General features: G+C 38.1%; 4 protein-coding genes and 1 pseudogene across 4 annotated transcripts; 2 read left to right on the top strand and 3 right to left on the bottom strand.

The window, feature by feature from the left end:
- Window positions 1-4,005: 4,005 nt before the first annotated feature.
- On the top strand, window positions 4,006-6,568 carry LOC107640018 (expansin-like B1). The gene is made up of 5 exons (XM_016343565.3): window positions 4,006-4,326; window positions 4,450-4,556; window positions 5,287-5,468; window positions 5,617-5,749; window positions 6,169-6,568. The coding sequence occupies exons 1-5, from the start codon at window positions 4,182-4,184 to the stop codon at window positions 6,373-6,375; spliced, it is 774 nt and encodes a 257-aa protein (XP_016199051.1). The 5' UTR covers window positions 4,006-4,181; the 3' UTR covers window positions 6,376-6,568.
- A 382-nt stretch (window positions 6,569-6,950) lies between these two features.
- Window positions 6,951-10,352, bottom strand: LOC107642626 (ras-related protein RABH1b). The gene is made up of 6 exons (XM_016346036.3): window positions 10,001-10,352; window positions 9,181-9,251; window positions 8,792-8,880; window positions 8,352-8,463; window positions 7,617-7,707; window positions 6,951-7,310 (listed from the first exon to the last, which is right to left on the bottom strand). Exons 1-6 carry the CDS (start codon window positions 10,115-10,117, stop codon window positions 7,170-7,172), a joined length of 621 nt encoding a protein of 206 aa, XP_016201522.1. The 5' UTR covers window positions 10,118-10,352; the 3' UTR covers window positions 6,951-7,169.
- Window positions 10,353-11,198: 846 nt separating this feature from the next.
- LOC107642625 (ras-related protein RABH1b) lies at window positions 11,199-14,281 on the bottom strand. The gene is made up of 6 exons (XM_016346035.3): window positions 13,974-14,281; window positions 13,590-13,660; window positions 13,277-13,365; window positions 13,005-13,116; window positions 12,163-12,253; window positions 11,199-11,663 (listed from the first exon to the last, which is right to left on the bottom strand). Exons 1-6 carry the CDS (start codon window positions 14,088-14,090, stop codon window positions 11,520-11,522), a joined length of 624 nt encoding a protein of 207 aa, XP_016201521.1. The 5' UTR covers window positions 14,091-14,281; the 3' UTR covers window positions 11,199-11,519.
- Window positions 14,282-17,461: 3,180 nt separating this feature from the next.
- LOC148563260 (uncharacterized) lies at window positions 17,462-18,204 on the top strand (annotated as a pseudogene).
- Window positions 18,205-18,628: 424 nt separating this feature from the next.
- On the bottom strand, window positions 18,629-20,863 carry LOC107640017 (uncharacterized). Its single transcript, XM_088486695.1, has 5 exons — window positions 20,738-20,863; window positions 20,498-20,653; window positions 19,766-20,107; window positions 19,451-19,657; window positions 18,629-19,357 (listed from the first exon to the last, which is right to left on the bottom strand). Exons 1-5 carry the CDS (start codon window positions 20,861-20,863, stop codon window positions 18,629-18,631), a joined length of 1,560 nt encoding a protein of 519 aa, XP_088342821.1.
- Between the last annotated feature and the right edge of the window lie 1,013 nt (window positions 20,864-21,876).

Genomic DNA, 21,876 nt, shown 5'->3' with positions numbered 1-21,876 from the left:
CCAGAGAGCTACCAGGAAGCTATGTCTGATGAGCATAAGGAAGATTGGTTGAAGACCATGCAAGAAGAAATGAAATCCTTGCATGAGAATCATACTTTTGAATTGGTAAAGTTATCGAAGGGTAAGAGAGCATTCAAGAATAAATGGGTGTTCAAGTTGAAAGCGGATGAAAATGTCTCACGACCAAGGTACAAAGCTCGATTGGTTGTGAAAGGTTTTGAGCAAAAGAAAGGTATTGATTTTGAGGAGATTTTCTCTCCAGTTGTGAAGATGTCCTCTATTCGAGTTGTGCTTGGATTGGCAGCTAGCTTGAATTTAGAGGTTGAGCAGCTTGATGTGAAGACTGCATTCCTTCACGGTGATATAGATAAAGAAATCTATATGGAGCAACCAGAGGGTTTCGAGGTTAAAGGAAAGGAGCATCTTGTATGCAAGTTGAAGAAGAGCTTATATGGGCTGAAGCAAGCGCCAAGGCAGTGGTACACGAAGTTTGATTCCTTCATGGAAGGTCATGGGTATAGTAAGACTTCTTCTGATCATTGTGTGTATGTTAAGAAATTCTCTGATGGTGATTTTATAATTCTCTTGCTTTATGTTGATGACATGTTGATTGTTGGTCATGACACTAAGAAGATTGAAAGTCTTAAGAAAGACTTGAACAGATCCTTTGCTATGAAGGATTTGGGTCCTGCAAAGAAAATCCTTGGCATGAGTATCACTCATGACAGGAAGAATGGAAAATTGTGGTTGTCGCAGCAGAAGTACATTGAGAAGGTTTTAGAGAGGTTTAGCATGAGTAATTCCAAACCTGTTAGTACTCCACTTGCTAGTCATTTCAAGCTGAGTTCGCAGCAATATCCTACAAGTGAGAAAGAGAAAGCAGAAATGAAGAAGATTCCATATGCATCTGCAGTTGGCAGTTTGATGTATGCTATGGTTTGCACCAGGCCGGATATTGCTCATGCCGTTGGAGTTGTTAGTCGGTTTTTCTCTAATCCTGGCAAGGAACACTGGCAAGCAGTGAAGTGGATTCTCAAATACCTTAATGGTACCTCCAGAGTTTGTTTATGCTTTGGAAGTGGCCAACCTGTGTTGGATGGTTACACAGATGCAGATATGGCTGGGGATCTTGATTCGAGGAAATATACTTCTGGTTATATGATGACTTTTGCAGGGGGAGCTGTGTCGTGGCAATCTCGACTTCAGAAATGTGTTGCTTTGTCTACTACAGAGGCAAAATACATTGTTGTTGTTGAAGCTTCTAAAGAACTCTTGTGGATGAAGAAATTTCTACAAGAGTTAGGCATCAATCAAGAGAAGTTTGTGTTATTTTGTGACAGTCAGAGTGCTATCCATCTCAGCAAGAATCCGACGTTTCATTCCAGATCGAAGCACATAGAGGTGAGGTATCATTGGATACGTCAAGCGCTTGAGATGAAATCATATGCACTTGAAAAGATCCATACTGATGATAATGGTTCAGATATGATGACTAAGAGTTTACCTGCAGTGAAGTTTAATTCCTGCAAAGAGAAGGCGGGCTTGGTGGAGCAGCCTATCCCCACTTGGGTTGGTGAGGGGGAGATTTGTTGGTGGGTCCCCAACCAAGTGGGGCCCACAAGCTCTAAAAAAAATAATAATAAAGAAAGAAGAGTGGCTAACAAGCCACGGTAAGGAGAGAGAGAATGAGGTTTTTGAAGCCCTTCTTTTGAAACAAATGAAACAGTGAGAGGAGGAGTGGTTTTCGGCGTCGAAGAGAAGAAGGTTTTTGGGGGAAAAGGGCAAGCCAACCTTGATCACATTAAATTGGTAAACTTGCTCCATTTCTTATGAAATTTTAGTATGTTATTCCTGGTGTAGAGATGAACATTAGGATATAACTTGCTTGTTGTATTGCCTTCTCTTTTGTCTGATTTGAGATACCCACTTTGTGGAGGGTTTATGTTGATTCCATCAGTTTTGATGATGTATTTTGTTGATTGTTGAGATGCCCTAGTGTCACTAGAAAGACTGTTTGTGTACCCATTATTCTGATAGTGGAAGATTTTCTGGACTAGGTCCCGTGGGTTTTTTGTCCCTCTTTTGGAGGGTTTTCCCACGTTAAAATTCTGGTGTCTGATTATTTAATTTCTACCATTATATTTGCTGCTTGGAGTATCTTTGGCATTGCCCATTTAATTGCACAGGTTGTGGAAAAATTATTTTTGGTGCTTCCGCTGTTAGACATGTTCTTGTTTAAACCTGTGTTGAGTTTTTTTTCCCAACACTCTTTTGGGTCTAGATTGGGGTAAAGCATTGCTTTGGATTTATATTGAATCTTCTTTTAACGGTAGTTCTAGGGAGTAATAGACTTGTGTATTAAAAAGTATTACTAAAATAAATTAAAAAAAAACGTTTTTTATTATTTATCAAAACTTTTAAAAAAGCGTTGTTAAAAAGAGCGTTACCAAAATATAACAAAAAAAATGTGATTTTAATTTTAACAATACTATGTAGCCACCAACTTCTACTGAATAATGAATACAATTTTAATATACCTAATGTTCAACATATCTAAAAATGATCATAATTGCCATGCTGGGGCAAAAGGCCTCCAAAGTGGTTTCCATGTCATAGCTGATGTGGTTGAAGAGAATTCCTTCATGACTGTCATCTCTTAATTTGTAAGCACACTTATATGTATCTCTTCAATGTATGGCCTTCAAATTGCATGTGGCACAGTTTAATTATGACGAAATAAAATTGTCTAAATTTGATGGATAATTATTATTTTCTCATGCATCATTCCACGGTTGTTTCCTCAATTATATCTGTGATTATTTTGGCCAAGTGGGAACACTAGAAGATGCCTACTCACAGAAAGGTTTATTCTCATCATCAAAGTGCACAAGGGCCTAACTTTTAATTATTCCATGCTACTAATAATAATACTACAAAGTCTCATATTCAAAACATTTGATGAATCTATGGATTTCTTAACCTCCCTCTTAATTAGAGTTAGGTGAGCAAAGGTCAATTGGAATCTGGTTCTTAACGTTGATGTCTTGAAGAGAGTTGCTTTAAGTAACCATTTGTCTGAAATTTTTTAGAAATAATTAATCCACGAAAATGTGTGAAAATTGAATTCATGCATACATACACCATGCATAATTTCACCTTAAACACAATGACATAAAGTAAAAATTATGTAAGATATATCATTTCTGTTGAGGCAACCTATGAAATACGGACACTTTGTTGAGTTGCTGCGTTTGCGTATTGGACACATTTCGGACACGACACTTACCGACACTCGTCCGACACATGTGTTTGCTGTATCCAAACCGTGTCTCAATAAAAAATAAAAAATTCTTCTCTGGACACACTTGGACACACCTAAATACCATCACGTGTCAGCGTGTCCGGTCTTATTCTTAATATATATTCTTAAAATAAATTTAGATATAGTATATATTATTATTTATTAAAACAAAAAATATTTTAAATACTTGATATAATTAAAATAAGACATTAAAAATAATTTAAAAAATTAATTTATATTTTAATATTAATAAAATATTAAAATATCTCTACGGTTTATCTAAAAAATACTTTATATTTTATATGTATGCGTATCCCCGTGTCATGTAAAATTTTAAAATTCGCGTGTCGGTGTGTTTCATGTTGCATCGTGTCCTGTATCCGTGTCAGTATCCGTGCATCATAGGAGACAACTAATAAATTAATCAGATCAAAGACAAAAAGTAATACTATAGTTCTAAATAGTGACATTATTTAAATGACATAAAATATATCACAAATAAAATTTCACACCGAAATTTAAAAGTGGTAAATAATATATAGAATAATATCCAAATGCCAAAAGACACATTTTCTAGTTTTGAAATGTCAAAGTGGTTTTAAGTTCAACATTATAAATGGAGGAGTATATATCTTGTAGCTAGCCTAAGTAGTAGGTATAGCTGAATAATAAACAATGGTAATAGAACTCCACTCATTCATATTATGATTTTTTTTCAAACATCATGGTGGAATGTCAAAGTTGGTGACATAGACCAATTTCTCTATAAATAGGATAGAGAAATCTGATTCACTTCTTCATTCATATTAGTTTAATTTATTACTATAACCATAATCTTCATTTTGTCATTTTGCCACCAATAATTCCGATTTTGTCCTGCATGGCGCTCCATATTTTGTGTGGATTTTTTCTTACCACCTTTGTTTTCATGCAAACACTGGCAGATACTTCTTCATCGTGCACCGATTGCTTTGTAAATTCAAGGGCAACATATTACCCCCATTCTGAACAAAATGGGACAGCCAGTAAGTAAAAAAGAAATAAATAAATAAATCAGCTGATACAAAAAAATATGAACTCCATGTCTAGTATTTGTAAATAAATTCCATATCTGACAATGGTTTTGCTTTTGAATACATGAATTATAGACGGTGCATGCGGCTTTGGTTCCTTTGGTGCTATGGTGAACGGCGGCGACGTATCTGCCGCATCTAGTCTTTATCGAAATGGCGTTGGATGTGGCGCCTGTTACCAGGTAAATTTTAAAAGGGTAAATTGGTCCCTATGTTTGAATCGATCTAATCCTGTTTTAGTCTTTAAAATTTAAAGTGTCGTATTTAAATATAAAAAAGTTTTATTTAACTTCAATTTAATCCTATCGTAAAGCCAATATTAAATAATTAATGGCACTCAATTTTTAGATATAAAAAACTTATATAACCAAACTCTTCTGTTGACGAAGAGAGTTTCCCGTGGTACAAGTGACAATGGTTTTGTCCTCGTTGCCACCGACAAACTTTTTCACGAAAAGTGAGTTCTCGAAAATGTTTTTCATGTGTTTCAACAGTTGAACTAAGGCTAGTGGTTCGCGGTGATGCATCTGCTGCTTATCCTGTATCTCTTGAGTTTGTACTTCTTTTTCAGGAAAGGACGTTAAGATTTGGTAGAACATTGACATTAATTATTTAATATTGACTTTACAATAGGATTACATTGAAACTAAATGAAACTTTTTTAGATTTAAATATGACACTTTAAACTTTAGAGATGACAATTTAATATTAGATTTAGACAATTTAATATTTTACTCATTTTAAAATTAGACAGATGACATATTTATGTGAATAGCGATGGAATATTAAATATATAAAACTATGGTAAAAACACGGTTTACTTAATATCTTAGCTTTTATGATCGGATAAATAGTTCATAATATGGATCAAATTACTTAGCATTTATGTTGTATACTTTGCTGGGTGGCAAGGTGAGGTGTACGGACGGTGGTTATTGCTCAGATAACGGTGTGACAGTGGTTATAACAGACGAAGGGTCAAGTGATAACACTGATTTCATTCTCAGCGAACATGCCTTTGATCGGATGGCTCAGACCACTGATGCAGCTGCTTATCTCTTAGCCCTTGGCGTTCTTGATATTCAGTATACACGGTAACATAATAATTAAGATACAAATTTAATTTCATCATGATGATGATATTCTAGCCCTTAATAATTAACATTTTTGCTTAATTAGATCCTTATATATGCACACACGCAAGATTGAAGTATTTATAATTTCCTGTATCTGTGTGTGCAGGGTTGCATGCAATTATCCACACGAGAACATAACATTCAAGATAGATGAGAGTAGCAGCAACTCTAATTACTTGGCATTTGTGATTTGGTATCAACAGGGAATTAGAGACATAACTGCTGTCCAGCTTTGTGAGGTATACTATATATATACACATTCTTCTGCTTCCAAATTATTCTGCTGAATCAAGTAATTAACGTCAAGAGTAGTTGAAATTTGAGTCTTCAACATCTTACACTAATACTACTATCCTATGTAATGAAATACTGGAAACTCTAAATAGACACCCTTACAAAAACCATTACTGGAAACTCTTTATTGTGTTATATATGTAAGTAAGAATTAAGTTCCTAGTATATAGCTAATATGTATAAAACATTATTGAGCAATTAGTCAGTAATATTTATAAGTGTTGGTTAAAAATACAGTATTAAAACTGTTAACTAAAAGTGTTAGCTAATATAAATTAAAATTGCTGACTCCTAAACTTTTTTCATTGTGGATGTTACTAGCAGCTAGTATTATTGATCATACATATAACAAACTATTATGCAGACTGAGAACTTTGAGTGCAAGCTGCTAGATCGGAGCCATGGTGCAGTGTGGACTAGCTCCTCTCCTCCAAGTGGACCATTGTCTATAAGGATGTTGTTTAGTGATGAAGATGAACAAAATGAAGAATGGGTTGTTCCTCCTAATAACTTACCCGCAGATTGGAAGCCTGGTCAAATATATGACTCTGGGATACAAGTTAACTTTTAAGGAACCACCACAACCAAAACAATATAACGATTCATTAAGTAGTTAAAGTTTTGTTTTTCTTTTTTCTCTCTTTGTAATAATTGGTGAGGCATGTTGTGGAGTGTGGACAATCATACTAAGCATGTCACCAAACTCGATTGTGTTAATTAATTCGTTTTTATTTCTAATAATGATAGTGTTGAAAGTTGAGACATCTTCATAGCCACTTATTCTTTTCCATCTTCAACTGATTATGAGACTGGAATCATATCATAAATATAAATAACGAATTAACGATCGCAATATAACTAAGACTACACAGATTAGTATTAATTAGTAGCTTGAGATCAGAATTAACCTCCACAGCCATTGACATTGACAAGTTGAGGGTAAAAATATATATGCATCAGGTACTAAGGAGGTCTACTCTCTAGTATGTGTTTAATAAATATATCAGATACGAAATCATTTAATTCAGATGATTTTTTTTCCTTATTAGTTTGTGAATTTGTCATATCACTAAATGCTATAAAAAATTGCATATGCTTTCAACAAACTATGATCAAGAATGTGAGTTTCTCAATGTTTATGTTTCAGTTTCCAAACAAAATGAATAATATAATAATGAATACTAATTAATTAAACAACCAACCGCATTAGTACTAGCTCCGCCACTGGCTTTGACTAATTTTTTCTCATATAATGCTGCTATTCAAATTCTAAAAAACTAAAGAAACTTTACAGATCTGAGGGAAGTACATCACAAAACAAATAGCATGAAGCAGAAAGATACAAAACTTCAAGGCCAGGCACATTCAGCAAGCACATCCACCCTCCTGGGTTTGAGAATCAGCTCCACCACCTGATTTAAGGTTCACATCAACCATATCTTCTTGTTTTGAAGAAGATAGTGTTTCCATTCCAGGTAATGCAGCGGCAATTTTCCGAAAGAGGGCCTAAATTCAGGTTTCACAAAGCAACACACTAAAGTCAGAACCAGTAGTTAACAAAAGTGTTGAGAGTTATACGCAAGCAAATGAAGCAATTTTTTAAAACAACCAAAATAGTTCATATGGATGAGATATGAAATCCCATATTTGAAAAACATTTCCAATATCTTGCCCAACAGAATGATATAAGAAAATTTTATTTGCATACTCTTGCAAGTTTGATTCTGAAAGGATAATAAGTTCACCAGGTAACAAAAGTATAGATTTGTCCAGGTTATTGCATATTTATTGCAAAACTAGTTGGAGGCTTACCTTAATATTAAAGCCAGCTTTGGCACTAGCTTCAATAAACATAACATTTAGCTCGCGAGACTTAGCTTCCCCTTCCTCTGTCGAGACTTGCCTGTAGACTCACATGAAAGATATTGCTTGTAAGGAAAATAACACCAAAATGAGCAACTGAATGGAAATTTAAACAAAGATTCATACAAGGCATAAACAATGGTGCAAAATGCACATGGTACATCTCAAGGGCCAAGATAATTCAAGCATCTATTGAGTAGGAGCAGAAATATATATCTCAGTCGATAATCACATGATATAACCTATAAGGCTCTAATGCTCTGCTAATTCTATATTACCAAAACTTCGTGCTGTATTGGAAATTTTTAAAGGTCAGCAACATTCTCAGTGCAATAGTTTGGACTTTGGAGAATGAAGCATTTTCCTACTTCCCCAAGTCAGAAATAAAATTTATTTAAGTTTTTCATCCAATTTTCACAATGATACTTAGAAATCCATTAATGATAGTTTATGAATATCAGCTTTTGCAGTCCCTCGTTCCTTTTTTCTCCATCCCCAATTCTTTCATGTGTGCACGTAGCTGATAAAAAATGTTAAAGCACCATCCAGAGTATAGATACCCCAAAGAAAATGTTTAGTAATTAGTCAAAATTTAAGAGATCACTGGATGATAGAAAACAAAACAGCCATGCCATGAGCAAATATGAGCTGCTATGGAATTGTTCTACCATTGATTAGATTTACCTCTTATCCACAAGGTCAGTTTTGTTCCCAACAAGAACAATAATAACATCACTGCCTCTCTCACTGCGCACCTCTTCAATCCACTTTGATGTATTTAGGAAAGTCTGACGGCCTATATCATAAGAATACTGAATAATTAGAATGCAACCATCATCAAAGTTTGCTCATACAAAATGCTAAAGCAATTCTGTGAGAATCGAAATCATTCAAAGAGATCCAAGAAAGTGACAATCAACAATAGGCTGTGACAATGTTTCAGCTTAATCACTCACTCACACACACGTGCATGAACACATACATATAGGAATTACTAATATAAGGTTAAAATATTAGAAAAGCTATATGCCACATACATATTCCATTCAGAAACTCTTACTATATTTGCAAAGGAAACAAAAACAGAGAAAATAATGAAAGGAAAATGTATTTAAATGGCATACTTGCAACATCGTAAACAATGACAGCAACAGATGAGTCCCTTATGTAGCTCGGAATAAGACTTCTAAATCTTTCCTGTCCAGCTGTATCCCTGTTGGCACGTTTCAAACATTGATGAAAAATAATTTTTTTTGCAGGGAGAAAAAGGACTGAAAAAAATAATTGTTAAGTGACAAAGAAATTGAGTAATGTTAATATAAAGCGACTAAAAGTTGCCAATAAATAAAAACACATCAAATTTGGAACCTCTCCCGATTAACCAACACACAAAATACAAATAGTCAATCAATGTAAGGAAGCTACTACAGCCTTACATTTTCTTCTCTATAACTATTCTTTTCCCTTCCAAATAATATTCCAAAACCAATCACATGAGTATATAACATCTTACCACAATTGCAGCCGAACAGTTCGATCTTCAAGATACATAGTTTTTGATAGAAAATCAATACCAATTGTAGCCTGTTGCAGAAAAACAAACAGAGTACAACTAACCATTAAAATATATAATCTATTAAAAAAATGGAAAATTCAATGCACCAATGAGGAAATAAAGAATGCTGTAACAGGAAAGATGGTGATCATTTAAACAACCAGGTTCATGTATGGAGTATGGACAACAAAGACAATATGTATACTACAATCAAGTTGAATAAATGGATCACTCTGGCAAATAATGTTCATTGTAAAATGCTAATCGTCGGAAGAGATGATTTTCTTCTACCAAAAATATCACATTTTCGACTGACTTCAACACCCTTAGAACCCATAAAGGAAATGCAATCGTTGTCTCCCTAAAACATTCCAACAACTCACCATTCTGCCCTGATCCTCCCTCACACTCTCCCCTGAGATTCCCTTTATACAACATGCAATTGCTACATATTTGGCATTGCTGAGAACATTACCCAATTATGTAAAAAACAACGTTTGATCCTGACCTACAATCTAAAAATTAGCAGAATTCATCATAAATAAACACAAGCTGGAAGCTTCACCCATGATCCCGCAGTAAAACCCGTGATCTGTCTAACCAGCTCCTTAAAAAAGCAAAACGCATACATGAATCTAAGAAATCAAACAACACAGATCAATCATAACAAAAAAATTTACACCAATTCAGTGACGTGCAAACATTTGTTGTGATCAATTTTTCCTAGATCAAAGGCATTGAAGAAAAAGGGATCTAACGAATGGAATGGAATGATTACCTGATAAGTGTTATCGAATTTATCGTACATGAAGCGAGTGATGATACTGGTTTTGCCAACAGACTGATCACCCAAGAAAACCAGCTTGTACTTTGCAAGAGCTGACACTGGCGCCATTTCTCCACCAATCTCAACTCCAACCCTCCTTCTGATTCAGATTTCCCTTTTTATCTTCGTTACTACTGTTTTCTTTATCAATCCAAAAAAGAAAAAAAAATGTAGCCACTTTTTATTTCATCGGTGAGTTACAAGAATTCCATATTATATAGGTGGAATTTCTTGTCTCCTGACATATTGTGAGAAAAAAAAATATAGGTGGAATTTTACTTTTTGGAAATCGTATGTGGATTTCAATTTTTATTTATTGTGGGACTTTTTTTTTAACAAAATAAATTAGGATGAGCTGTCACTGGACCTTTTAGATTCAGTATATCAATATTTGATGCGATCATAGCTTGTCGGTCTCAAGTTACAAAATTCATTCATCAATTACCACGCCGTCATTCGTCATTTTAATTGGAGTATATACAATGTTAAGTAAATCAAAAATCTTATTCTTATATCAAAATTAGTTACTAAAATCAATGCATTTAAACATAAATACATCTATAATTTAATTTATTATCAATATATATTTATATTTTAACATATATTTTATATCAATGACTGATTTTGGTGTACACGTAACATAATCGTAAGTAAATAATGTAACATACTATTGGTATCCCCTAATATGGCCGGTCAAAGACTAATTCGTCACAGATTAGAATTCCATTTAAAGATTTATCGTTGACCAATGGATTGCTGCATGCACAAAGCAGAATGACTTATGAACTAACACTCAACCAATCCAAATTCTTTTCGAGAGTAACTTATGACTTACCGACTAAACTCCAATTTTTATATTGGAGCTCAACTCCGATGACTGAAACTAAGGACACGGAGACAGAAAATACTTCACAAAAATTTTTAGAATAATAAAAATTTATTAATCAAAGTATTTGATCTAAAATTTTATGAAAACCGATTTTGAATGATTATTCTTTTATCTTTTTGAGTAATGGCTTGGGCTCTGCCGGCCATTGATTTTTGAAGCCTCAACGTCAAGTATATTTTAAAATATTATGTGGACTATACATGGTTGGAAAGTTTTGAATTTGACAGGAGGGAGGGACAGGGATAATCATGGTAGGTAGAGTGTTCTGAATAAATTCATGCATAAACATGGTCAATCCAAACGAACATACAAAATTTTAAATTTATCACACGTTTTATAGGGTACAATACAATGAACAATTCAATATTACGTTGGCCAACTTTCACTACATTAGTACATTGTTGAAGGCATAACCAGCTAACAACATATTTCTGCTAGATACTAGATGAAACTTCTTTCAACCCTAACCCGCCCGACTTTTATATCCTTACTCTTTTCAAACAATGCTGTAAAAGACTAGAGAACCCTGCATAAAACAAAAAGCATGACACAGAAAAAGTGCAAGCACAAGATAAAGCACATTCAGCAAGCACATCCACTTGACTGGGGTTGGGACTGAGGATTGGCTGTTGAGGATTTCAAGTTAACATCAACCATGTCTTCTTGTTTTGCAGCAGATAGTGTTTCCATCCCAGGTAATGCTGCAGCAATTTTTCGAAATAGGGCCTATACATGTGTCCAATAAATAAAGGTATGGTGAGTGGGAAGCAAGAAATGTATTTGAATGAAATTCAGATATCGAAAGTTGTTTCCAGAAAAGAGATATGTAAGATGATACAGAAGAATTGGTAAAGAAAAATTGATCAATGCCTAGGTATTTGAATGTTTCGATGGACCATAACCTAAAATGATTCAAACTGTAACGAGTAGATCACAGATACTTAGGCCCAAACTTATGCAAGACACAGCAGTTTAATTAGTAGCAACATATCATAAATGGAGAAACAACATAAACCGCATTACAGCTGTCCTCTAAGATGATGCTACAGAAAATACAATGCATAATGAAGAACTTTAATTCACCCGTTCTTCCAATGTTAATTATAAAACATGCACAAAGGCAGAGTCTCTACATCATAACTTTGTGCAATTCATTTTACTCAGGCAAGATGCATGAAATTTACTTAAGATGTATGGAAAGAAACCAGAGGAGAAGTTAGGCCACCTTTATATTAAACCCAGCTTTTGCACTAGTTTCAATAAACATAACATTGAGTTCACGTGCTTTTGCTTCTCCTTCCTCTATTGAGACTTGCCTGCAAACTCACATAACAAAGACAGTTAGTACAACAATACAGAATGGATTTTTAAGACAGAAACTAAGCACAAGAAGAGCAAACCCAAGTTGCTAAAGCCTTCATTTGGAAGAAAGTTGTGGTCTATTTTTTGTATAACTGAAGCAGATAAACAATTTTACTTATAGCCAAGACTTAGATTAACCTGAATGCAGGACATCTTTAACTAGTAAGCAATATCCTGATTCCTTGGCATGCTTTCTATGATAGCCAACTAAGGCATAATTGGTTAAGGATGGTAAGTCTTTATCCAATAAATGAAAAAAACCATGTAAAATGGAATATATGGAAAGATGGAGAACTCTGCACCTTGACTGTCACTAAAGCATTCCAATAGCTAGTAGAAAAAGCAAAGTTAAAAAAATAAAAAAACACCTCGGCGGTAATCAATTGACTCTATTTGACCAACAACTTCTCTCTCAACAACTTTATGTGCAAAGTTGCAAGTACTTAATCCAAATAATGAGTAATTGGATAATGCAGGAAGAAAATAATGAGGAAGTAATGAGCCAACAAAACATAAGCCAGTATAACGCATTTGTTATAAGAATCCTCAGCCAATACCTAAAAAGTAAACCATTTTGAATTTTGGACCAACTAGCTAAACAAGTGTTGTTAGATCAGTATATGTGGTTTGGTTAATATTAGTTTGCCAATAGTTTCAAATCTTTTGTGTTCCCATAAAATCATTCTCATATTCATTGTCCGTTACCTCTTTTCAACAAGATCAGTCTTGTTACCAACAAGAACAATAATGACATCACTGCCTCTCTCTGTTCGCACCTCCTCAATCCACTTTGCTGTGTTTAGGAAAGTCTGCCGGCCTATAAAACAAAGAGCACCAAGTGTATCAGAAAGCAATCGTAACAGAGCTCATAGCTTCAACTCCAATACTACCAAGAAGCAGAAACTGCATTCAGTGGCATAAAACAATGCATAACAATAACAAAAGAATGAGAGAAAATAAATCCCGAAATGACGTACTTGCAACATCATATACAATAACAGCAACAGATGAGTCCCTAATGTAGCTTGGAATAAGACTTCTGAATCTCTCCTGTCCGGCTGTATCCCTGTCAAATACACAATGAAATGGAGTAAGAGCTTGATTTGTCAATCAAATGGAAGGAAGGAACACCAAAACTGAAAATAAATGTCACCAACTAAACACTTTTTAACTTCAGCAAAAGCCAAAAATTCAAAAATCTATATGCTCAATATATTCAATATTCTTTTCGAAAAATAAACACATTTCCCTTCCACTATACAAAATGAGAATGTCGAACCAATATCTTACCACAGCTGCAGTCGTACAGTTCGATCTTCAAGATACATTGTTTTTGATAGAAAATCAATACCAATTGTAGCCTGTTGAAAGAAATAAAATAAATCAACGAAATCATAATATGATTTTCCTCAGCTAAAAAACAACGAAACTAAGATCAATTTGATGACATGGAACCGAATAAGCTACGTGCCTATTGTGCTCCGAAGCTAATCCTAAATCTCAAGGTAAATTTTACTTAGCTGGATTAAAATCACACCATTACCGAGCAAATATGCATGAAATAACTAAATCTAACATATGATTTTATTTAATCAGGAAATCAACGCATTGAACAGGAAGAGATCAAATCAAACACTGAAATTGGAGAGTGGAAATGGATCTGAGAGATGGAACCTGATAGGTGTTGTCGAACTTGTCGTACATGAAGCGAGTGATGATGCTGGTTTTGCCGACGGACTGGTCTCCCAAGAAGACGAGCTTGTACTTCGCAAGAGCTGAAACCGGCGCCATTTTTTTGAAGTCAACAGAGCAACACAGTGAGATTTGACTGTGGAATCGGAACGAGACCTGATTCAAAGGAGAGAAACCCCACACACAGAGACACGGTCGAGATTGATCTCCGGTTCTGGTTGCGACGAAGAAAAGCGGAAGAAGATCCAAAGACCTTCTCAATTGGAATTATTCTGTTATTTAAGTAATTTGCATGAGCCTGCCTGCCCAAAAATTAAAATAAAATAAAAAACAACATATTTGTCTTTACTCAAGAAAAAGATGCACCAAATGAAAAAAAAATTTGAAATTGATTTATAGATACATGAGAAAAAGACTATTTAGTAAGTCTCTAAATATTGTAATATTAGATTTATAGGTTTCTAGTAAAACACCTCCAATTTGACAATTTGTCAGAAATTTATATATTTAGTCTAATAATTTATTAGAGAATTATTTGATATATTTTTATTTAAAAATTTAAAAATTTATTTAAAATTAGATAGGCCAGTAAGTCTCTCAAATATTATAGCATTTTTATAGGTTTCTACTTTTTTATTAAAACATATTTAATGTGATGATTTTTTAGAGATTTATAAATTTAGTCTTGTAATTTATTAGAGATTTATTTAGATACATTTTTACTTAGAGATCTAGAAGTTTACTGTAAAATTAGACAATTTAGTAAGTCTCTCAAATAACAGTATAGCATTAGATTTATAGGTCTCTACTAAAACATGTCTCAGGTGACAATGTTTTAAATTTATACATTTGTGTTAGTAATTTTGTGGGCAAAAAACCTAAATAAGCCATGAAGAGATGAATATTACACGAATAAGCAAACGAAAAATTGATTCAGCAATCAATCAATGCACATAATAATGTAGTTCGAATCACCTCATTTCGAACTTGAATATTAAATAATTCGAATTCATGCAATTCGAACTACATACACGCATGAACTCCACATAATTCGAATTGATGCAATTCGAATTAGCTTTAGTTAATTCGACACTAGGTGATTCGAATTAGCATGAGAATGGAAACCTATATAATTCGAATCGAGATAATTCGAACTATGCACATTTCGCCACTAGTAGTAATTCGAATGGTGGTGATTCGAATTACACTAGATTTTCCTATAAAAAGGAGTTCGAATCCAACCCATTCGAACCACTTCCTTACTCTCAGACCCCACCAAATCCTAGAGAAAACGACCCAGTTTCGCTCCGACAAAGGCTCGAGCAGAGTATTTAGCTGATGGAGGACGATCTAGGTAGACTGTATCAGTTGGATGGAGTGGCTCATATTGCCGGTGTCATCAATGACGAGGTTAGTGGTTTTTTTTTCTTGTGCTTTATTTTTGTGATGCTGCACGTGTTTTTTTGTTGGTGGTATTGCATGTGGTTTATTGAAGTGGTTTTGTTTGCGGTTTGGTAGGCGGTTTAATTTAGCGGTTTTTGTTACTCGCTTTGCATGTGGTATTGGTAGTGGTTTTTGTTTAGTGGTTTTGCATGTTGTATTGTTATTGGCTTTCGATGTGGTTTATGTTAGCAGTTTACGTTAGCAGTTTGAGTGAGTGATTTTTGTTAGTCGTATTGTGTGTGGTTGATTTTAGTAGTTTTGTATACAAGTTTTGTTGATGGTTTATGTTAGTGGTTTATGTTAATGGTCTTGCATGTGGTTTATTTAGCGGTTTTATATGCGGTTTATGTTAGCGGTATTATATGCGGTTTAGAGTGGTGAATTTGCATGCGGTTTTGGTAGTGGTTTATTATATTGCTTTTCTGTGTGGTTTATCATTTTCCTTATGTATGCGGTCCTTGTTTTCGCAGCCGCAGCGTTGCATCTTGAGCATGCGGCGGCAGCAGGGCATGCCCCTCGATGAAAGATACGTTCCGTACCTGCAGATGGCCGGATTATACCATCTTGCGAGGCTGAACGATAGATGGTTCCGATTAGATGAGCCCCTTGTTAGTGCATTCGTTGAGCAGTGGCGTTCGGAGACGCACACCTTCCACATGCCGTTCGGATAGTGCACGATCATACTTCAGGATGTGGCGTACCAGTTGGGGTTGCCAGTGGACGGGCGCTATGTCAGTGGTTGCCTTACAGACTTCTAGATATACATCGAGGATGGCCGTCCTGCCTGGGTGTGGTTCCAGGAGTTGCTAGGAGTGATTTCTCCTCCGAGCCAAGTTCAGAAGTTTGCCGTAAACTGCACTTGGTTCCAGGAGACTGTGCGGCGCTTTGCTCGTGCATATGTCATGATGTTGTTGGGTACTCAGCTATTTGCCGACAAGTTCGGCAACCACATTCACATCAGATGGCTTCCCTACGTAGCTAGACTTGAGGAGATGGGTACCTACAGCTGGCAGCACTTGCATGGTTGTACCGGTGCATGTGCCGAGTGGCGAACAGACATGTGGTAAAGTTAGCGGGCCCACTTCAGTTACTTCAGTCCTAGATCTTCTGGCGCTTTCCTAGGTTTAGGCCTACTGGGTATGATACGTACAGCTGGCCATTGGCCTCAAGGTACCCTACTGAAACCTTTCTATTTTAATTTAAATTAGTTGATTCCATGTTCGCTTCTTATGTTATACAAATCTGTCACACTTTTACTTAGCTTTAACACCGATGTGAGATGCAGGTGGTCAGGTTACAATCCTTCCGGTGGCGAGAAGGGACCTAGAGTGCAGAACTGGAGACTGAGGATAGACATGTTACAGGTCAGGGATGTGAGTATACTAACCGGCTATGTTTATTTAATTAATTAAACTTTATGAGTTTGGATCAAGAATTGGCCTGACAATGTTGGAATATTTCTACAGTTTATCTGGATGCCCTATAGCTCCCCCGAGGTACTACAGGTTGTACATCCGGAGGTGTTGGAGCCACGGCATATGGCGATGTGTCGGTCTGTGACGTCACTGATATACTTTGCCGTGATAGAGTGGCATCAGATAGATAGGGTTTGACCGCAGTTCGGCAGAGTCCAGCTCCGTCCGCAGCCCACCCTGAACATCGACTTTCTGATGTCGAAGGACGGGAGAGGCAGTGATCATTGGTTCCCGTCGGCTCTTCAGTTCTGGCATCTGCATTGGGAGAGTCGTGCAGATCACGTTCTTCGGTTCGATGTTATTGCAGACCCTGGACCATCACATGATTTTCTGCAGTGGTGGAGTCAACACGGAAAGAGGTTCTTGTCACCGGAGATGTATTTGGAAGATCCGAGAGGCATTCCTATTCCTATAGAGGCGTCGCAGAGGGGTGCTGGGCGAGTTACTGACATGGATCGGGTTGACGACGTGCCAGATAGGCGTCGGGTCGAGAGGAGAGCTCATGTGGGGACATGCCGGAGCCAGCGTGAGTGGAGGTGGCTGGACCAGGCTATGGACGAGGGTGATGGGGACGGTCGACGTGAAGGAAGACGACGAGCCCACGGAGGCAGACGAAGAGGGCGTGCTGCGGCCGACGATCACGGTGACCATGGTGACGGCGACGACGACGATCAGCACGGACCCGTGGGGGGTACGCTGGAGGGCATGCTGCAGTTGGGGGTGTTAGTCCCCATCATGAAGGGCATGGAGGTGAGTGGTACGGATCCGGTATGGGTGACGGGACAGATCAGGATGATGGTGGCCTTGGCTCAGGGGCGCTAGGCGATTACTTTGTTGGTGTCCCCGCCGATGATCAGACACTTCAGGAGAGTACGCCTTGGGTTAGTCCGGAGACGATGTTTTCAAACTTCCTGGCAAGTGATGGCCTTGATGCAGACTATAGCGATTCACACTTTCTAGATGAGATTACTGCCATCATGCAGGAGGATGACGTGGCCCGTCGGCGTGGTCAGAGCTCCGGCACACACGCACCTTTAGCTGTCGATCTTAACGAGCCTCCCTCGATGCCAGCTGCTGACCCTTTTGCATTGGGTGGTACCCCTCCTTCCGCCTATACTGCTGCGTCACATTCAGTTGCTGGGCCGTCTGGGGCACCCGTCCAGCCTAGGCCACCTGCACAGCCTGCCCCGGATGAGGAGGAGGATGAGATTGAGGACGAGGAGCCGCTTATCCGGAGAGGTCAGAGGACATGGGTACCCCGTCGTTGCTTCACCGGTTCGCATCTTTTTAGATGATTGATGTCTATTGTATGGCCTTTTTTTTATGTTCATTGTTGTATTTTAGCGAACTTTATTATTGTCTTCGATTTAGTCTTATCCTCCAACTTGTAGTTTGCTTATTTATGTTTCAGTACGTTCTTGCTTTATCATGATGTTGTACAACGAAAACAGCCTTTGATTGTTACTTGCGGTAGTTATGTTATTATGCCCATCATGTATTCATTTATTTTGTAGACTTATTTTCTGCCTTGTGTTTTCAACAGACATTTCGAACATAAATTCGCAAATGGAGCATATTCATTAATTAATATCTCATGCAAAGAACATCGGATCAAGTTTAACAAACTCTATCACTTAACAAGTACAACAAAGGAAACCTAAAACAGTGGAATCTAAACGGCAAAATGAAATCAACATAGTAGCAAATCTAACAATACACCTACTCATGTCCCCTTGTATGCTCTGCTCCTCCAACCTGTGGGCAACTCCGACGTGTGTGTCCGGGTTGCCGACAGAGGCCACATCTCTTTGGCCGGTTCGGATCTGCCTCGTCCATATTGGTCCGAATCCGAGTGGACCTGGGACGACCCTCCCTCGCATGCTTCTTGTTCGGGTTTGGTATCACTGTCGGCCCGTCATATGGTGGCCAGAAGCCCTCCGGAATGGGAGATGTGAATCCCATCCGATACACACTGAAAACCGAACTCAGACGATACACCTTGTGGACGTAAGGCTGCCAAGTAAGCCGTGAGTAGGCACAGCATGCCAGTGCGTGCGTACACGGGAAATGAAGTGCTTTGAAGTATCCACAGTCACATGTATGAGATCCAAGTGAGACCCTGTAGCTACCCAATGAGAACGAACCGGTCGAAGTTGTCTCTGCGACGGTGTACTCCAAGTTATCCCGGTCGTACAAAGTCACCGTGAAACACCTCGCCGTCTTCAAATTGGCCTCGATACACTTCACCAGGTATTGACTGAATTGTTGTCCGGTACCCAGCTGGGCCTCGGCCTCTCTCCCCTTGCGGACAAATAGTTCGGCCAACCTACCATATGTTGCCTTCACCGGCGAGCAAACAGGGAGGTTTCTGACACCCTTGAGGATTGAGTTTACACACTCAGATATATTTGTCGTCATGTGTCCGAATCTGCGGCCCTCATCACAATACTGTGTCCACAATGAATAGTCAATCCTGTTCACCCAGTCACACATCGCCGGGTCTTCAGAGCGCAAAATATCAAACCAGTAATCGAACTCTACCTCGGTCTTAGCATATGCAGCGTTCACAAGAAGCCTCCTTGCGTCCTTGCCCTTGAAGGTGAGGGCGAAATTTGCTGCTACATGTCGAATGCAGAATGTCCTATATGCAGCTGGAGGTAGCCATCCCTCGTCGGGAGCCTCGAGCGTGGCCTTGATGCCGTTATGCCTGTCCGATATAACCAGTAGACCCGGCTGTGGTGTCACGTGCTGACGCAGGTGAGAGAGAAAGAAGGAGCACGACTCAGCATTCTCACCCTCGACTAGTGCGAATGCAACAGGGGGTATGTTGGAGTTCCCGTCCTGTGCAATCGCGACAAGCAACGTTCCTCCATACTTGCCATATAGATGGGTGCCGTCAATATTCACCAACGGCTTGCAATGACGGAATGCCTCGATACACGGTGGGAACGTCCAGAATAGTCTGTGAAAATATGCTTGAGACTCGTCCAGCTGTCCCCCAACTCGAACAGAGCTCGTCCTAAGGACTGCAACAGTACCAGACATGGTCAACTGGACTCCTAACACCCACCTAGGGAGCTCGTTGTACGACTCATCCCAGTCACCATAGATGATGGAAACAGCCTTTTGCTTCGCCAACCAGACCCTCCTGTACGTCGGCCTAAACCCAAAGTGTGCGGCCGTGGCATTTAGGAGCACCTTGATGCTGACAGATGCATCAGCCCTAACCATTTGCATAACGAATGCCGATATCACATGATAATCCAAACTCCTGTGGTCGCTGAAGATGGAGGTAGCGAGACACGTATGCGGTCCATTGTACCGTTTGACCTCCCAAATGCCCTTGCGCTGCCGGAGACTCAGCCGAATCAACCATGTGCACCCATTCCCAAACTCAGAACACTTGCCCATATACCGGCGATAGTCAGACTCCACTACCTTATACTGTACCCCTCAGCGGATGCTGTAAGTCTTCACACTTAACAGGGCCTCATCTTTATCCTGAAATTGCTGACCAACCTAGAACTCTGTCAGACCAGCAGACCCTTCCGAATCTCTAGCGCCAAATCCAGCAGGCTACCCAGGAACCCACTCCTGCCTCATGGCATCCATGTCCAAAAATGAAAAATGTGGAGGGTACTGCTGTGTGCCAGAGCTAGATCCCCCTCCCGCCCCTATAGGCTCACTCGCTCCAATATCATTGGAACTGTCATCAGCAATCATATCCGGCTCGACATCATCGTCCTATGGATCATCCAACAATCCATCTCCAACCCCAGCCGGTGCAGCACACTGTAGAGAGGTCGGCGGAAATTCTCCTGTACCAACCTTGTCGCCAACACTGCCGTTGAGATTAACAGCGAACGAAGGGGAGGCGACAGGCTGTACGGGTGGCTCGTACACAGGGACGGAGGAAGAAGCGACGGTAGGTCTGGAGCTAGAACCGGCTACCATGGCTAAAGACTAAAATGGTGGTATTCCGGTTTGAATCCCCGAGCTAGATACCACATCAACAAACTTTGCCAACAGCTCTGGTGTCCTTACTTCGGGAAACTACCGGCGACAATGAAACATGACCTGCAAGTCCTCATCACTCTCAATCGTGAAACAATCATACTTCACGGTTTCTTGGAGCACCGTGATTGGAATGCGATAGAAAAACTTCTTTACCCGTTTCACACATTCCAGACCAAGTTTCAGCAGTACAGAGCTAATAAGGTCATCATAGCTCGTCGTAGGCCTCACGATAATACATAGAGGATCCTTTTCAGTGAACTTCACACCGGAACAAGTTTTTCTCTTAATCGATCCTCTGTGGTGAATCAACACTACAAAACTCTCCTCACTAGCCATCTTATCCCTCTAATGAGAGCAACTCACGTTCACACTATATTTATAGAGGTCTGCACCACACTAATTCGAATTAGCCTAATTCGAATTGTGCAATGTGTAATTCGAATTGCTTCAATTCGAATTATGCTTAGTTCACATTTCATAATAATTCAAATTGCCTCAATTCGAATTATGTATGATTCAGCTTTGCATGTAATTCGAATAAGCTCAATTCGAATTATGTATGTATTAGCTTTGCATGTAATTCGAGTAAGCTCAATTCGAATTACGTTCAATCAAAGTTCAAAACGGTTTGATTTGAACTACATATATTTGTGCATTGGTTGATTGCTAAATCAATTTTTCGTTTGGCTTATTTGTGTAATATTCATCTCCCCATGACTTATTTTGATTTTTTGCCCTAATTTTGTAAAGACTTATTTTATACATTTTTACATAAAGATCTAGAAGTTTATTATTATTAAAAAATTATACAATCATTTTATAATTCTTAAGAATTTTTTTTATTTTTCCAAAGATATGTAATTGTATTGCTTTGTAAAAAAGAAATACACTGTCTATTATAAAAACAAAGACAAAAAAAAAGGAATCTCCTACTTTGATAAATACCAAAT

This window comes from Arachis ipaensis, chromosome B5, assembly GCF_059453495.1.
Source record: "Arachis ipaensis isolate K30076 ecotype BB chromosome B5, ASM5945349v1, whole genome shotgun sequence".
In the NCBI taxonomy this organism is placed as follows: Eukaryota; Viridiplantae; Streptophyta; class Magnoliopsida; order Fabales; family Fabaceae; genus Arachis; species Arachis ipaensis.
The sequence above is the reverse complement of the archived record's forward strand: the minus strand, read 5'-3'. Positions and strand labels throughout refer to the sequence as shown.

Bases quoted from the DNA above. Each gene is read 5' to 3' on its own strand.
- LOC107642625 (XM_016346035.3), bottom strand. From the start codon at position 14,090: ATGGCGCCGGTTTCAGCTCTTGCGAAGTACAAGCTCGTCTTCTTGGGA. The intron at 13,117-13,276 runs GTACGTCATTTC...TTTGTTTTATAG, and splicing joins TATTGTATATGATGTTGCAA to GCCGGCAGACTTTCCTAAAC. The intron at 11,664-12,162 runs GTGGCCTAACTT...ACACATGTATAG, and splicing joins AAGCTGGGTTTAATATAAAG to GCCCTATTTCGAAAAATTGC.
- LOC107640017 (XM_088486695.1), bottom strand. From the start codon at position 20,863: ATGGTAGCCGGTTCTAGCTCCAGACCTACCGTCGCTTCTTCCTCCGTC. The intron at 20,654-20,737 runs GTTGGTACAGGA...GATGATCCATAG, and splicing joins ACGGCAGTGTTGGCGACAAG to GACGATGATGTCGAGCCGGA. The intron at 19,658-19,765 runs GTCGCGATTGCA...CACCTGCGTCAG, and splicing joins AGTATGGAGGAACGTTGCTT to CACGTGACACCACAGCCGGG.
- LOC107640018 (XM_016343565.3), top strand. From the start codon at position 4,182: ATGGCGCTCCATATTTTGTGTGGATTTTTTCTTACCACCTTTGTTTTC. The intron at 4,327-4,449 runs GTAAGTAAAAAA...CATGAATTATAG, and splicing joins TGAACAAAATGGGACAGCCA to ACGGTGCATGCGGCTTTGGT. The intron at 5,469-5,616 runs GTAACATAATAA...CTGTGTGTGCAG, and splicing joins CTTGATATTCAGTATACACG to GGTTGCATGCAATTATCCAC.
- LOC107642626 (XM_016346036.3), bottom strand. From the start codon at position 10,117: ATGGCGCCAGTGTCAGCTCTTGCAAAGTACAAGCTGGTTTTCTTGGGT. The intron at 8,464-8,791 runs GTATGCCATTTA...CTTATGATATAG, and splicing joins CATTGTTTACGATGTTGCAA to GCCGTCAGACTTTCCTAAAT. The intron at 7,311-7,616 runs GTAAGCCTCCAA...ACCTGAATTTAG, and splicing joins AAGCTGGCTTTAATATTAAG to GCCCTCTTTCGGAAAATTGC.